The sequence below is a fragment of the Coloeus monedula genome (assembly GCF_965178545.1).
Source record: "Coloeus monedula genome assembly, chromosome: 15".
NCBI lineage: Eukaryota > Metazoa > Chordata > Aves > Passeriformes > Corvidae > Coloeus > Coloeus monedula.
Genome location: NC_138795.1, coordinates 6562227 through 6579006, shown reverse-complemented (window position 1 = coordinate 6579006; position 16780 = coordinate 6562227). Strand labels below are relative to the sequence as shown.

At 58.5% G+C, this 16780-nt stretch overlaps 2 protein-coding genes across 2 annotated transcripts; one reads left to right on the top strand and one right to left on the bottom strand.

Moving 5' to 3' along the window:
- Positions 1–787: 787 nt before the first annotated feature.
- Positions 788–6940, top strand: LOC309578527 (cationic amino acid transporter 2-like; the record flags this gene model as incomplete). The annotated part of the gene is made up of 12 exons (XM_082291238.1): positions 788–824; positions 1955–2327; positions 2432–2587; positions 2845–3013; positions 3270–3406; positions 3772–3994; positions 4463–4599; positions 4955–5057; positions 5189–5331; positions 5691–5857; positions 6421–6529; positions 6786–6940. Exons 1-12 carry the CDS (start codon positions 816–818, stop codon positions 6938–6940), a joined length of 1881 nt encoding a protein of 626 aa, XP_082147364.1. The 5' UTR covers positions 788–815.
- A 2069-nt stretch (positions 6941–9009) lies between these two features.
- CCDC69 (coiled-coil domain containing 69) lies at positions 9010–16780 on the bottom strand. The gene is made up of 9 exons (XM_082291145.1): positions 16678–16780; positions 11508–11577; positions 10909–11060; positions 10626–10701; positions 10366–10439; positions 10029–10130; positions 9723–9842; positions 9390–9487; positions 9010–9214 (listed from the first exon to the last, which is right to left on the bottom strand). The coding sequence occupies exons 1-9, from the start codon at positions 16723–16725 to the stop codon at positions 9046–9048; spliced, it is 909 nt and encodes a 302-aa protein (XP_082147271.1). The 5' UTR covers positions 16726–16780; the 3' UTR covers positions 9010–9045.

Here is a 16780-nt window from a genome sequence, read left to right as displayed (position 1 = left end):
CTTCTCCCAGCATGCTGGTGACCAACCAGGTCACCCCATCATGGCATCTCCTTGCCAGGAGCAGCCCTGCAGAACAGCCATGCTGGTGCCCAAGGACACTCATGCCTTAGTGGCCCCAAGCAGCCTACCTGGGACCCCTACCCACACAGCCCTGTGCCCTGGACTAAGCCCAGCCCCTGCTTGCACTTTGCTGCTCAGCCCTGTGTGCTGCAGCCCAGGAATGCCCAAATACCAGGGAAGTGCAAGCAGCCTCAGGACTTTGCTTCAGGGAGTTACAGCTGGATATGCTGCTGCAAACGTCCTGTGGAGCTGGGTCTGTGCTCCTCTGCCTTGCTGCTGCAGTCCCTTTTGGGACCAGTTCACCTCCTGCCGTGTTCCCCAGGGGCAGCTGGGGTCAGTCATAGCTGTAGGTGCACACACCCCTAAACCCCAACCCAGCCTTGTTACTACTCCTCTCTGCTTGCATTTCCTCCAAAACCAGCTCAACCAAGGTGGAGATGTGGGTCCTGGTGTGAGGGAGCAGGGACAGAGGGAGGGGGTTCTCCCTCCCACCTGCCCAGACAGCTTGGAAAAGTGAATTAAACTCCCTCAATAATGCCTCTGAGCCTATTAGCATTGCAGGCTGTGTGTATGATTTGGAAGGCGTTGTGGGAAAAATATTTCTGCATAGATTTCCCATTGTGCAGCCTGGAGCGGTGGTCAGCGGGGGGAGGGCCAGGGCACTCCCAAAACGGATTTAAGGGCAGACTGTAAGGGGGGCTTGCCTGGGGCTCGTCGTCCCCACCAGCTCGCCGCTGGAGCAGTTTGCCCCAAGGATGGCCGGGGTGAGTAAAATCACCGGGGCGAGGTGCCCTGGGCGGGGCTGGGGTTGCGCAGCGAGTGGGTGCTGCTGGGGGGGCGGGAGGGCGGCGGCTTCTCACTCCCAGGGGACAGCATTTGTCCTGGAGATCGGGGCTCCCTGTGCCACAAGGAGCACCTCATCCTGCGGGTCTGGGTGCCGGGCAGGGTTGTCCCTTTGTCCCCCAGTTCCACGCCACAGCGGGGATCACATGTCCCCTGTGCCACGGGGCTGTGCCACTGGACAGGGTTTCCACCCAGCTCCCGGCCGTGTAAGTATCAGGTTATGGACTTTGGAGCGTTTGCACGGATTTTGCTTTGCTGTGGGGTAACCTGGAGGTCCTGGCAGCACCGCGGGATGTGAAGGCAGGTTCTCCAGTCCTGGAGCTCCTGCGAAAGGGTGTGCAGGATGGGGGAAGGCACACAAATCCCGGGTATGCCATGCCAAGCACCCCCTTCCCCCCAAGCACAGACGTCACACAATTTGGGGTTTCTGCCTGCCTGACATCCCCACTGGTGCCCCCAGCAAGCCACAGCATCACTGCACGGGCTGATGGCCCAGGGGATCCAGACCTGAGCTGTGCCATTGACCCACAGTTACAGGGCTGTGGGAGCATCTCCAGCTGAGTGAGTGGGTCCTTCCTGGTGCACTTCAAGGCACCTTCCAGGAGCAGAGCATCTCCCATCCCTCCTTCTCTGGCATGGTTTCTGCATTTCAAATAGTTTCAGTGTCAAAGCTGGGATAATCCTGGCTGTGTATTCCTGCTGGGGAGGCTGCTGGGGCAACAGGACTTTCTGAGCTGGCAGGGGGACAAGCAGGTGTCCTTGTCCCCTCTCACAAGTTGGACAGAGCCAAACAAACCCCAGTCATGCATTGCTCCACTTGTCACTGGGGATGAGAGAGCAGCACAGCTGCTTTAGCCCCATCTTGCTCCAAAATGGGCTGTTTTTTCTGGCAGAGATAGACAACAGGCAGCACCCAGTGAGTGCAGAAGCACTGTGTGAATGGTGGGAGCTGCAAGCAAATCACTGAGGCTGGGTTTTTGTCACATCCCCAGGGTGGTCAGTGCCCGTGGGGCAGCAGTGTCCTCATGCCTGCTGCTTTCCTCTCCCACAGATGCTGAGCTGTGGCCACCTACACTCTGTGCCGAAGCTGCTTTCCCGCAGAAAACGAGTCCCAGCCAGCTCAGAGGGCTCCAGCCTCCGCCGCTGCCTCTCCACCGTGGATCTGGTTGCCTTGGGAGTGGGCAGCACGCTGGGGGCTGGTGTCTACGTCCTGGCAGGGGAGGTGGCCAAGACCAGCTCTGGCCCAAGCATCATCCTTTCTTTCCTGATTGCAGCTGTGGTGTCTGCCCTGGCAGGGCTGTGCTACGCCGAGTTTGGGGCCCGTGTGCCCCTGGCTGGCTCTGCCTATCTCTACAGCTACGTGACAGTGGGCGAGCTCTGGGCCTTCCTCGCTGGGTGGAACCTGCTGCTGTCCTACGTCATCGGTATAAGGCCCTCTCGGTCCCTCTCACCACTGTGTTGGTGGCTTTGCTGGGTGTCCTTTGAGACCTCCCAGAACCACCAGAACACAGCCATCACCTCTCCCCAGGTACTGCCAGCGTTGCCCGGGCCTGGAGTGCTACCTTTGACCAGCTCCTCGGCAAGCAGATGGGGAGGTTTTTGGGTGCTCACGCAGCCATGAGCTCTGTGGGGCTGGCAGAGCACCCAGATGCCTTTGCTGCTGGCCTGGTGGTCCTGCTGGCAGGTAGGTGCCTCCTTCTGTTCCACCCTCCATCAGGTACGATGAGCTCCTCACCCCACTGTGGGCTCTTTAGGATGGTGCTGACCCCATCTGAGACTTTACCATTTCCCTGAGCAAAGAATGGGGAATAGAAAGGGAATCTGGGGAAAATCTGCAAGTTGTCCTGAATTTACCACTGCCCCCCTTTTCCACCCTCCCCAGTAATGTCTACCCTGGCATCATCCAGGGAGCTCATCCCGTTTTGATGTTTTATTCTCCAGGTCTTCTTTCCTTTGGAGTGAAGGAGTCCACCATGGTCAACAGAGCCTTCACAGCTCTCAACGTGCTTGTCCTGCTCCTTGTCACAGTGAGCGGCTTCATCAAAGGTGACACAAGCAACTGGAAGCTCAGGGAGGATGACCTACCACAGGCAGCTGCCCACGAGGCTGGGTATGAGGGGCTTCACTCTCCCTGTGCTGCTTTCAGAGTGGGATGGGAAATCAACCCCCAGTGCTTTATCCCAGGAAATCTCACTTTCTCTGTTTCTCCCTCTTGGCAATGTGTCAAAGAGCCAAAGTCCTAAGCCCTGCTGGGTTGATGCTGAGGGTTGAGCAGGTTGGATGGACTGTTCATCCTGGATGACCCCAGCTTGGGATCCCATTGCACTGACCCCCCTGCACTGCCTGACTCTTCCTCCTCCTCCCAGGAACCAGTCCATGGCCGACAACATGACCAGTGCCTTTGGGGTGGGAGGCTTCATGCCCTATGGTTTCACTGGGACCTTGGCTGGAGCCTCTACCTGTTTCTATGCCTTTGTTGGATTTGACTGCATTGCTACCACAGGTAAGTGAGGTGGGGGTGCTGCTGGTGAGACCCTCCTGCAGGCTGGGAGGCTGTGGCAGTGACTGTCCCCACAGCCCTAGGAACTGGTGTAAGGCTGGGAAATGGGCACATTCCCAGCTCTGTGCTGCAGCCACCCTCTCCTGCCTGTCCTGAGTCCACATGAAATGTCTAGGCTAATCCTGAAGGAGAGATGTTCTCTATCCCAGTATCCCTGGGGCTCAGGAGGTCCAGTGGTCCTTGCTAGAAGGTCTCTGTGTCCTCTCTTGGGGGGATATAGGATTTGCTCTCCAGCCTGAGCTGGGCTCTTAGCATGCCATGCACATTAAATGAGCATCTGTTCCTACAGCTGAGCTTGTCCTCCCCAGGGGAAGAAGTGAGGGACCCGCAGAGATCCATCCCCATGGGCATCATCCTCTCCCTCCTCATCTGCTTCCTGGCATACTCTGGGGTGTCTGCTGCCCTCACCCTGATGATGCCCTACTACCTCCTAGACACCATGAGCCCACTCCCAGTGGCTTTTGAGTACATTGGCTGGAGCAGTGCAAAGTACGCTGTGGCTGCGGGGTCACTGTGTGCCCTGACCACCAGGTGAGGGGCATCCTCTGATGGCGGTTCTGTGGTTCAGAGCAAGGTACTGGATCTGTAACACATCCAGGAGATGTCCCCAACCCCTTCCTCCTGAATTCCTCCTTGCCTTTCCTGCTTGGCCAAAATCCCTTCCACACAAATCCTGTTGTTCCCAGCCTGGCCCTTCCTGATCAGGGAGAGCAGCCAAACCCCTTGGTGTGACACTGGAGGAAGTGGTCAGGTGACACTGTGTCCACAAGAGTGGGCTGGGGTGTTCTGGCATGCACAGGGCTCCTGGTGACTGCAGACATCTCTTCCCTGATAATGTCCCTCATCTGATGATGAGGAAGGTGATGATCTTGTCAGAATGGTCTTGAGAAGGTCATGGAACATACAGGTGAATGGGAGTTCTCTTGGGAGCAAAAGACAGGATGGCACCTCCTGGATTCCTCCCCTTTTCTCCCCCATCTCCTCTCCTCTCTCATGCAGCCTCCTGGGCTCCATGTTCCCCATGCCACGGATCCTGTATGCAATGGCTCGAGACGGGCTCCTCTTCAAACCTCTGGCCAAAGTTAGTCGCCGTCAGTGCCCGGTGGTGGCAACTCTGGTGTCTGGGGGAGTGGCAGGTGAGTGAGTGCTTGGCTTACCCTTAACTGTGAGCAGGTCTTGGTGGGTGTCCTCTCTCCCTCTCACTTGCCTGTAGCTGTTTGAGCAATGTCTCTCTGCCCAGAGACAGACCTCCTCATGGTGGGCCAGGACCATGGCCTTGATGGTGTTCCAGACACTGGTTCAGCCTCTCTGCACTGCCAGGCAGGAGGTGACAGGATGCTTCGTACTCGTGCCCAAAGCATCACCAGTTCATCGAGGTTCTGTTGCAGTGGGTCTCAGGGGGACATGGGGAGGTCAGGACAGCATGACTGAGGTGGGCACAGCAGCACTGCCAGCTCTGCTGGGAGGCTGAAAGGGCTTTTCTCCCCGCAGCTCTCCTGGCCCTTCTCTTCGACCTGAAAGCCCTGGTTGACACCATGTCCATTGGCACACTGCTGGCCTACTCGATGGTGGCTGGCTGTGTGCTGCTGCTCAGGTGAGACTGCTGGGTACAGGGGACAGGGCTCAGCCAGCTTCTGATGTGGGCCATGCTTGGGGCAAGGCTCTGGCCTGGGTGCACTGCAGGTGCAGGTTTATGTGCATTGATATCCAATGTTTGCTCCTCAGGTATCGGCCTGAACCCAGCATCTGGGACACTCCTGTGGGGAAGGTCCCAGCTGTGCAGCTCTGGTGGGACCACTTGGTCCGGCCGCCCCCCCATCCCACCCCTCGCTCCTCTGCTGTGGTGGTCTGGGCTCTGACAGCTGTAGGTGTGTCTGGGAATGATGGATGGGCTCCACGGGGAGCTGGTGTGGGGGGACCCATGGGGAGCATCCCTACTGTAGCAAGGGCTGGCAGGTTCCTGCCCAGTGGAAACCCCCCAGCAGCAGATGCAGGGGCTGCCTGGCTCCTTCCTGCCCTCATCCCACTGCCACGCAGCTGGCTGCCCCAAGAGGACCTCAGGAAACCTCCCACTCCCTCTGCTTCCCAGACAGGAGAGAAAAGTGAAACCCACCATGAAAAGGCACCCAGCTGTGTCCCCTGGTTGTTCTTTGTCCCACCATGGCAGCCTGGGAGAGGGATGGGCCCAGCCCAGGGAAGCTGCCCTGACACTGTGGTCCCTCTGCAGCCGCCCTGGCCTGTGCCCTGAGCTGGGTGAGCACTGCTGGGCTGCCCTGCCTGCGGGCTGCGGGTGCCTGGTGCATCACAGCTCTGGCCCTGCTTCTCCTGGGGATCCTGGTGGCAGCTCTTCTCAGCTGGAGGCAGCCTCAGAACCAGGACAAAGCATCCTTCATGGTGAGCACCCAGCCCAGCCTGTGGGACATGCCCAGGGAGAAGGTCCTGGGGCACTGAGTGCAGGCAAGTTCTGCAGCCCTGTGGGGAAAGGGTGGCACTGGGGGATGTTCCCTCAGCGTTAGGTCAGGCAGATCTTTACTGCATCCACATTAATAAGGTACTGCTGGAGGCAGCATGTAGCTCACGGGGTTCTCTATAGGGACCATGAGGGTTCTTCTCCCCCATGGCCTGAGAGCTGAAGGGGCATCTCCCAGCTGAGCCCAGTGCCTGCTGGGGAATCAGAGCTGTTCTCCAGTAAAAAGATACCTGGCCTTAACACCCTGGCTTAGTTTTGTGAGTGCTTTGCTGCCTCCCACCTCAAATCCTGCTGTACCTCCTGCCCCAGTGCAGGACCTGTCAACCAAAATACCCTCCACAAGCATCCCTCTCCAGCACAGGCTGCAGTCCCAGCTTGGATCTCTGAGCCTCACAGCCAGGCTGGGCTTCCCCTTGCCTGTGGGCAACTAGCCAAAGCAGCAAAGAGCTGAATTTAGCTGTGGAATTTACCCTTGTGCTCCCTGCAGGTTCCCTGCCTGCCCTTCCTGCCTGTCCTCAGCATCTCCATCAACACTGTGCTGATGGCCCGGCTCAGCGTGGCCGCCTGGCTGCGGTACCTGCTCTGGATGGCTCTGGGTAAGCACGGCCACTCACGGGGTTCCAGAGCTGGCACCAGCCCCTTTGGGTGGAGCTCTGGTGGTTTGAGAGCCCGTGGCACTAATACTGCTCTGAACAGTGGTGGGGAGGGAGGAGATGCTGACCTTTGATGTCCAGAGGTGGTGGGAGCACCCTGCCCTCTGATATGTGGCCCAAAGGAAGGGGCGAGCACTTGGTGATTGGGGGGGGAAGGAAGAGAAACACTCCATACACACCCTATTCTGCCCTTTCCCAGGTTTCCTCATTTACTTTGGCTATGGGATCTGGCACAGCACTGAGAGCCACTGGCCCGAAAGGACAGGGCCCCGGGAGCTGCCGGGAATCAGAGCCAGAGAAGTGGCCCTGGAGCCCTGCAGGACTGCCCTGTGCCCATCTGCTCCGGGGCAGTAAAAGGAGATGGCTCGTCCCTGAGTGCCTGGCTCCCTCCATCCTGTGCCCAGGGGGCAAGGAATCCCCTTGGGCTGTGGGTCCCATCCCACAGAGGGGGCCAGCCCTGTCAGAGCTGCAGGAGCTGCTTCCCTGAGTCGGGTGAACCTCCCTGAGCAGCCTCACAGCGAGCCCCTGCAGAAGCAGTTCTGTTTGGAGAGGATAAAGCACACGAGTGTTTTTGCTGCTGTTACTGGACTGGGGTTTTGGTTTTTTCCTTTGAAACCTTTCCTTGCAGCCCCCCACAGCCCCCTTTGCCATTGCCCACCCTGGTCCCTCAGCTGCTCACTGTGGAGTGGGGGCTTCTCGTGCTGCCCTGACCCTCCATTTTGCCTGGGCACCCAGCCTGAGCTGACCTATCATTCCCCCCATGACTGCCAAGGTACTGCCTGCTCCAGGCTTTTCCCTCCTTACCATGGGCAAGTCCTTTTCTGCACTCATTTATTCCTCCTCCTCAGTTCCCAGAGTCCCCTTTCCCAGAGCCAGGCACATTCCTCCAAGTCCCATCCAGGATCTGCCTGTGAGGCAGTGGGACATGATACCAGGTGTCCGGAGCAGGATGCCAGACCCCACCAGCCTCATATCCCTTTGTCCAGAAATCCTGATCCCTGGTGGGATTTGCTGGGGCATCCCCTACTTTGGTGCTACAGCACCTGGGGGATGCAGGGATGATGTGTGGAGCAGAGGGTGCCCTGGGGGGACATGTTTCTGACACAACAGGCATCCCATTTCCCCCTCTGGCCACCCCATGGAGGTGTGTGGGTAAGAGCTGGACCCCACATCCACGCTGCCTTCCTGGCTGCCCGTTCAGCTGCTCTGTTCCTGATAAGGGTCAGCACAAAGGACGGAAGTGGCTGTTGCAGTGGCCCTGATGCCTTGGCAAGGCTGGGAGGGTCTGGGTATGCCCTGTGCTGGGAGCCCATTGAAATGAATGAAAAGAGGGAAGGAGCAGGAAAATGGGGATCGGCCTTAAGGGCCTCCTCTGGAGCTTCCTTGTCGAGTCTTTGTGGCGCCTGCTCCCACCCTTCCCCTTCTTCCCACTGTGTGGGGTGTGGAGCACACAGCCCCACTCTGGGATGCTCCTGCACCATTCCCCCCAAACCACTGACATGGGATTCCTGAGGCTGCTGCTTCTTACAGATTTGTAATTGTTACAGCCAGCAGCACCTTGGCTGGTGCACACACACACACACACGTACAGCCCTGGCTAAACAGCCCTGGGGAGGGAACAGGCCTGTGACAGCTCCGGAGCAGTGACTCCCACCACACCCAGGGGAAAGTGCTTCTGTGCATCCAGCCCTGACCCACAGCCATGCTGGCAGCATCTTCCCCGATGGGGATGCACTGGCTCGAGCAGAGGGATGTGACCTGCCAAAGCCTGATACCCCCTGGGAGGATGCTTGCTCCCTGAACGTGCAGCTCCAGCCTCTGTCCAGCTTTTGGGGGAGAAGATGGGACTGGTGGTGCTGCTGATGGGCAGTGGGAACAAGGAAGGCTTGGGGTCTTCGTGGCAGTGAGCTGGGACATGCCTGGGCTGCAGGAGCAGTACCTGGGAGACATTTGCTGAAGGAGGAGGAGGTGATTGGAACAGGAGGGCGTGGGTGTGAGCTCGGCCTAGTGAGGTTAACACCCTGTCCCCAGTGCCCTCCTCATCCCCCCGGTGCTTGTATTGTCCCCATCCTGTCCTAGTGGCCTCCTTGTCATCCTCGTGTCCTGGGCAGCACTGGTGTTGTTTATACTCAGAGCCAAGCACTGGGTCAGATCCAGCCCAATGCAAGTCTGTGTGTCCTGGCTGATCCCTTTCACCCCCAGACAGCCCCTCACCAGCGGAAGGGGTGCAGGGAGTGCATGGTGGGTGGCCAGGGTCCGGCTGCAGCCCCACACGGGCTGGGGAAATGCAGGCGTAAGCGTCCCGTGAAATGCTCCATCACTCCGGTCCATGAGGTGCCCCGAGGGCTCGGCCAGCCCGGAGCCCTGCCCCGACTGGGGGGCACTTGTGAGGGCAGCCCTGGGCTCACAGGGCCGGAGGGGAGCCCCGGCAGTCCCCCGGCAGCGCGGTGCCGTCGGTGCTACGTGGCGATGAGGGGCACCTCGCCGGCAGCCATGGGGAAGGGGCCGCCGTCCCCCGCGTTGAGCACACGGTACAGCAGCTCCTCCTTCTCCCGGCGAGCCTGATCCCGCAGCTGTGCCTCCTTCTCCAGCGCCCCGCGGGCGGCCTGGAGCTCCTCGGACAGCTGCCTGCGGGCAGAGGGCACAGGCTGCCGGAGCCGCCGGGCAAAGTGCCCGCGAGCCCCTCTGCTCCTCGCAGAAAGCACCCGGTGGCACCGCAGGCTGCGATGTGCTCCCGCACTGCCACCTGTCCCCCCCATCGGAGGTGCCACCTGTGCACCGGGTGGGTGGGACCAGCATTTACCTCGCCATGAGCAGGTGGTTCTGGGTGCGAAATTGCAGGTCCTCGTTCTCCTGCTGGAGGGTTTTCACCTTCTCCTCCAGCAGAAGGTTCCTCTCCTCCTGGAAGGGAAGCATGAGGGTGAGGAGGGAGCTGGGAAGCACCTCTGAACCCCCTGCCACCCCATTTTGGGTGAAATGCTGGCCTGGTGGCATTGTGCCTGCATCCCCTCCCCATGCCAAGAGAGGAAATGGGCTCCATCCACCTTTGCTCCAGCTGCAGTTTCTGGGCAGGATTAAGGTGGGTAGAAGAGCTGGAAAGAGGAAAGCCCACCTGTGACCCCCCCTTTCAACCCACCACGGTCTCCAGGTGCAGCAGCTTCTTGTCCAGGCTGTGGATGTGCTCATTCTTCATCTCAATGACGAAGTGCAGACTCTCCAGCTCCTGCTCCCAGAAGGGGCTGGGGCTCCCGTGCTCCTGCAGGGCCACCACTTGTGTTCAAAGGGCCTCAATGCCTCTCTGGGACAGGCTTTGCTCTCCCCTTCAGCTGTCCTGTGCTCCCCTCTGGTTCCAGCCCCACCCTGCCAGGATCCATCAGAGAAGCCTCTTGGCTTTGGGTCAGCACCCCATAGCAGGTCCCCTCCCTGACACCCCTCCCTGCACCTGGATGTGCTTCTTGTAGTCTGTTCTCAAGAGTGACTCCTCCACCCGCTTCATCCTGTCCTGGAAGGATTTCAGCTGGGAATTCAGTGCCTGAATCATCTCCTAGGAGAACCAGGGAAAAAGCAGAGTTAGAGGTATCTGGGATTTCTTTCTGAGCGTGGGGACTGCTGGGCTGTGGTATGCAAATAACCCCAGGGCTGGAGGAACTGGCGTGGTCCCTGAGCACACCAGGAACTGAGGTGGCCACTGAGGAATGTGGGACACCTTGGCAAAACCAGCAGATGGTCCTCAAGCCCTTCACAGGCCCCCCCGTCCCCAGGGATTTCTCTGCAGGTACCTGTAAGGCTGCTTCAGACCTGTGGTGGGACTCTGCCAGCAGCAGCTTCTCCTGCTCGTGTGCTCTCTGGAGCTCTGTGGGGGAATGTGAGCTGAGTGCCACCAGTGTGGGGACATTGGGGCAGCAGGCCCCACCTGAGCCCCACAGTGCTGGAGAATAGGGGACAGCATCACCGTGGCCCTACAGGCAGCCAAAGGGGCACTGGCAATAGTGAGGAGAGGGGAGGGGGCTGCAGGGAGCCCTGCTGCCCCGGCACGCACCTTGCAGGGTTTCCGTGTGCTCTCTCCTCAGGGCATCAAACTGTTCCTTCAGCTCCAGCTCTTTTCCCTTTTCCACCTGGGAAGCAGTCAGATGAGAAATCCCAGTGGAAGGGATGCAGAGCTTCACTGCTTTGGGCTTCCTCACCCTTTCCTAGACCTGTCCTCCTCCCAAAAATGGAGCCCAGCATGTGCCAGGTCCATGATCACTGCCTGGGAAGTCCTGGCTGGTGACACGCTCCATGCCCAGCTGCTGCCTCCAGCAGCACCAACCTTTCCAACTGACCTGGATCTCAATGTCCGGGGAGATGCTCGCACTGCCTGCCTGGCCAGCATCCCGCAGCTGCTCCTCCTCCTGGCCTTGGAGGAATCTCGCACTGTCCGTCCACTCTGGCACTGCTGCCTTCTCCCCATCCTCAGGAAGTAGGGAGGCATTGGCTGCAAGACAAACACAGCTGAAACAGCACTGGCTGCTTCCCTCTGTCTGGGCTGCCTGGACATCCTGGGCAGCTGAACCTGCCAATGTGATGGGCCAGGTTCAGCCCTGCCCTTTTCCCACTGGAGAAATACCTCCCTCCATCTCTCTGGTCCAAATTAGCACTAGTTGGGATGGTGCTTGCAGGCTCAGAGAGGACACAGAGCTTGCCAGGTCTCCTGTTCTGGGGATGACCTGTCTGACTGAGATGATGGGATGCCATTGGCTCTAGGATGCCATTGATCCATCATCTCTGGGATGCCATTGTCTCTGGAATGCCGTTTGCCCTCCTGCACCAGCATGAACCTACATCATCCCCATCCTCCCTGGTGCCATGCTGGGGTCTGTCCACTGCTTCCTTAATATCATTCTGAGAAAGCACATCGAGGGAAAATCCATTTTTTTCTCACCATTCTCTGTCTTCAAGGCCGAGAGCTCCTGGGAAGCCGGACCCCTCTGCTGCTGGGCTTTTAGCTGTCTCTGGCAGAGAGAGAGGGGGCTGGAGCAAGGGGGAACAGAGAGGGGCAGGTGGCTGCAGGCAGAGAACACCCTGCACTGAGCCTGCATCAGCTCTGCTAGAACACAGCCCCTCGGGCAGCAGTGGTCCCTCCCCAGCCCCCTGCCCTCTTCCAGCCCTGAGCACCCATGGGTGTGCATGTGCTGCCCATCAGGTGGCCTCAAGCTCACACACTTCCCTGCATCCCAGACATTTCACCATGTAGCACTCAGCTGGAAAACCCGGGGGATGCTCGCAAGATCCCCCTGACAGGGTGCTGGTGCAAAATAGGCTCCAGTAGCAAAACAGCTGGGGGGGAGAGCAGGCAGCACTTGGCAGGGCTCCAGCTTTGGCACTCCCTTGCCACCCTCCTCCTGTCCTGAGATGCTCTGGTCAGTCTGGTCCCTGGCACCTTGCAGCCCCCAAACACACGCCTCTGCCAGGGCCTTACACAGATGAGCTTTGACACAGCTGGAACGGCAGTGAGAAATGAAAAATAACCATAAATCAGAGGCGATACAGCCCCTGTGCAGGGCTGGCAGCAGGCAAGAGCTGGCGGCGGCCAAGCAATGACCTCAGGAGCGCAGGAATGTGCTGCACAGCCCCGCACTCCCGCACGCTCCCACTGCTGCCACGGGGCTGAGATAACCCAGAGCCGGGAGCTGCCTCCAGCAGCACAGCTCCATGGGATGCCTTCCAGCCCTGCATGGGTTTAATTTAGGCACTTGGAGGGGAGAAGAGGGAAAAAAAAAAAAAAAAGAGTGGATATATTTTTATCAGTTGCTGAAAGATAGAAGCTCGCAGGCTCTCACGGCTCGGCCTCGCTGGCGCAGGGCAGATCTGGTCCCTGATGCCCATCACTGAGTTGTGCTTCTGGGCAGGGCATAGATGCACGAGCGGCGAGAAAATTCACCTGCAGACACGTTGCTGCTCTCCAGCCCCCGGCAGAGCTGCTCCTAAAAATACCGCTCCCTAAGGAAAGCAGCCGAGCTGCCTGCGGGGAGCCGGGAACACGCTGCGCCGGCTGCTCCCCGGCTCGGCCCCGCGCACAGTGGCGCGGCCAAATACAGCCCGGATTAGGGAACCTGGCTTGGGAAAAAAGCAAGGGAAAGCAAACAGGCGTCCCTGTCTCCGCCTCCACTGCAGCCCCCCTTCTGGAGCTGGAGGGAGGCGCAGTTCCAGAGCGCAGGAGAACTCCAAGCCCCTGGGACGCCTCGGCTTTATCTTCCCTTCTATGGCATGAGCAGCCGCGGCGTTGAACGTGGCCCAGGCGAGGGGGCGAGGAGGCACCCGGCAGTCAAGAGTTCACAGGGCTTGTTTTGCTCGTTTATACAGCTCACCCTGAAAGCGTGGGTGCCCTGGGGTGCTGCTGAACCCTGGCACACCTGACTGCAGAGGGTCCCCAGGGATCCCCACCTGGCCGCTGACACACTTCATGACATTGTACATCTCCCTGGTATTTAATGTACCCATGTCCTGCGATGGGTTTTGAAGTCCACGGATGGGGGGCAAGGGGAGAGATGAATGAGACAGTGGAGGCTCTGCAATCCTGAGGGCATCACAGGAGTCCCAAAAGGCCTCCTCCCCTCACCCCACACCGCATATTCCCTCCTTTTTTTTCACTGCAACAAAGCAAAGGCTGTGTAGGAGGACCCTCCTGACATAGGGGGGTGACACAGATCTCAAGGGTTTTGGATGATCTCAGCAGATCTGAGAGCAGGATGCTGTTACCACCTCCAGGAGGGACCCCAAACCCCCAAACCAAACCACCTCTGCTGCATGTGACCTGCTCACTGGCAAAGTGATGCCCAAGGACAGAGAGTCTAAGGCTGGTCACTGCCATAGCACAGGCAATGTCCCCAGCACAGACCCAGGGAATCCTCACCTCTCCCCCACACCCCAAATACAGCGTGATGGGGCCTGAGAGCTCCTCAGCCTCTAAAGGAAGATGATTTGAGACACCTGCACTGAACTCAGAAATAGCTGAAGCGAGCAACAGGTTCACCAGAATCAACAGACAAATCTAAATACTTGCCCTGAGGCTATGAGTGAGGCACCTTCCTACCTCTAGGAGCAATTAAAAGTGTCTAGAGCTAATTTTAGTCATAAGCACTCAATTGTCCTTTGGGTTAAAAGCTCCACCTCTGGGGTGAAAAGCAAAATTTGGCTGAGAGCTCTGAAATATGGAGGGACTTTCCATTGCCACTTCCAGAGCAGCTTTCTGGCACCCCGTGCCTCTGGTATTGCCTGGCGCATTTTAGAGAGCTGGAAAATCATCCTGGAATCTACTCTGTGTGTGTGGAAGGAGCAGGTTGGGAATTGCTCCAGCTGGAACAGCTTTGGCCAGGGGAAGAAGCAGCCTGATACATCCTGCAGGTGGGGGCCATCCACAGTGTAGCTTATCCTGTAAAGTCTTGGAAACCTCTGCCAAAAATACCTTCCAGCTATGAAAAAACCAAAATTATCTACATTCTTAAAACTAAATATTTCTAATAGCCTGGAGCAGAACTGTTTATGGATGGATTAATAGGGATTTCCAACAGGACCTGAGTCATCTCCAAGGGTGCTGGGGTAGGGAGCACCAGTGCAGAGCAGCCGGCACAGTGCAGGCAGCCAAGGTGGCTGCAGCCTCTGCTTCAGCTCTTAGCGTGAGGTGGGGTTTTGGACTGTATTTTTCTTCCTCTTTTCCTGTTTTACAAGTACATTAAGCAATTTAACCATGCAACCTAGCAGAGGAAATCACAAAGAGGCAGGAAATGAGTATTTAAATCCTGTCTTTGCTCCTGGGGAGGAGGTTTTGCTTTGTGGTTGTGGAGAAGGGGGCCAGGATTTGGTCCATGACTGTAACACCTCCCAGGACCTGCAGCACATGCTCAGTGTTGCCAGAGCAATGCTGGCACAGGTCTGTGGGACCTGTCTTTAACCCGGCTGCTGTCTTTTCTCCAGTGATGGTGATGGTTGTGTTAGAAGGTGATTATCACCTCTCCTACAGTCAGATCTGTGCCGCAGACCATAGGCAAACACTTCACACTGTTGACAGCCTCGAGTTTTGCATTCTGACCCTTCCCTGACTCCTGGTGCTACGTACAGTTCCTAGCTCTTCAAAATAAATTCACCCGAGCCCTGGAAGGCGGCCAAGCCTCAGCCCTGATCTTTTGGGAAGGCAACTTGGCCTCTCTCACGCCAGGAGCGTGACCAAAGTGCGAGCGGTGACCGTGAGTGGCCAAGCACGGGTGGATGGAGCTGAAGGGGAAGGAAACCCCGGGGACAGCGCCTGCAGCTCAGGACTGGGTTCTCTCTGTGCCTCCGTTATCACCCTGCTGCCCGCAGACTGGTGCCAGAGAAGAATGAGGCTGCCAAGGCGCCTCCCCCAGGGCACACAGTGGCTCCTGCTATGTCATCCACCCACCAGACCCAACCCAGCACCAGCTCCTCAAGGTCACCTCAAACCTGGCACTGGCCTCAAAAGCCTCTGCAGCCCCCAGCCCTAGTAGAGTCCCCAACCCTGTGACCTGCACATGGCTTCTGGCTGGCCTTGCCCCCGGGGTGTGAAGTCTCCCCCAACCCCAAGCAACCCCAAGTCCACCCATCTTGCAACTCTGCAAGTCCACCCATCAGCAGTGGGAGGTGAAGGTCTCCCATCCCGCCTTTTGGCGCTTGGGACATGAGAACATGGACAGGAGTGGCCCCACGCCTGCCCTTATGCCTTTTAGCCATAACGGGGATTTTAGGTGCTGCTTTCAGAATGACTTTCAGCCACAGCAGCAGGGCTGTTTTATGGGTTACGAGTGTTGGTGGGGAGTGCACAGGGCTGAGCAGAGGAGCTCGAGAGCAGGCAAGTGCAGGAAGGGAAGTGTCTGCAGGCAAATGACAAATTTCCGTGTTTCGGTAAACGTGGGGCTCTCAGCACCTGGGGCCTTGGGGCTGCTGTTTCTCCCTGTCCTATGCCTGTTCTTGAAAGCTCTCAGAGTCACAAAACGGCCCAAAAGTGTCTGATCTTATGACATAGCAGAGTGGGATTTTTTCCATGATGTGGAGAAGTGACCAAGCCTGCAAGTGCTGTAAATAAAGGCACTTGTTGGCTGCAGGGCTGTGTGAGCTCCGTGCCTGCTCCCCCTGCACATCCAGCAGTGGGTTCTGTGGTCCTGGGCAGCCGGGCTCTCACAGCTGGGTCTGCAAAGGGCCACCTGTGCCGGGGTATGGCAGCACCATGGGGCCTTTCTGCCTTCCCTCCTTCCCGTGCCACCCTCCAGCAATCATAACACCCAACACCAGTAAGCACAGCACATCCGACAGCAAAAACATCTCCCGAGGTTAGGGGTGCGGCACTGGGGCAGCATGAGCACATCAAATAATGAAAATAGTAACAATAATAACGATAATAGCAATCAGCAAATGATTTCAGACCTCACGGAAGAGCTCTTCAGTACAGAGCAACATGCTGAGATCTGAGGGGGACTCAAGAGTGCTCCACTATAGGAGTGTTCCCCTACAGGAGTGTTCCCCTACAGGAGTGATGCCTTCAGCACAAAGGGACACAACCTTTGGGATGAGGGACGATGGTATGGGAGGCTGGCAGAGATCTAGCTGCGGGAACCCATGCCTGTCTTCTATGGGACCAGCATTCCCAACAGGCATTGTCATCCCAGATGCTGCACCCCCTTAATTATGGAATTGCCGTGACGTGGGGGTGAGCCTGGAGGGGTGCAGGAGGGTGCAGAAGGATGCAGAAGGGCGGGTGGCTGCCAGCTCTCATTGTCCCCGCTGCCACCTCCCCCACCGCAATGCCGGTGGGGTCCCACGCAGCCGGGGACAGCCACACCGCCCGGCCCCACCGCTCCCCGGGGCAGGGAGGAACCCACGCCGGGTGCCCCCAACACCCCTCGTCCCCAGCAGTGCAAGCAGGGCTCCCCGCAAACATCAGCCCCACGCGAACCCCAACTCCATCAAACCCCGACAACGCGTACCCTCGGTCCCACGAGAGCCCGACCCCACGGAGCCCCGACCCCACGCGAACCCCGACCCGGAGCGAAGCCCAGCCCAAGCCCAGCCCAGCCCAGCCCAAAAGCTCCCGCAGCCGCTACCTCGGCACCGACGGGGCAGCAGCGCAGGGCGCTGCCGGTGCAGCCCATGGAGCCCCGGCGGGACCCGCTCAGCCACGGGGCGCGGGGCGCGGCATCCCCCGGC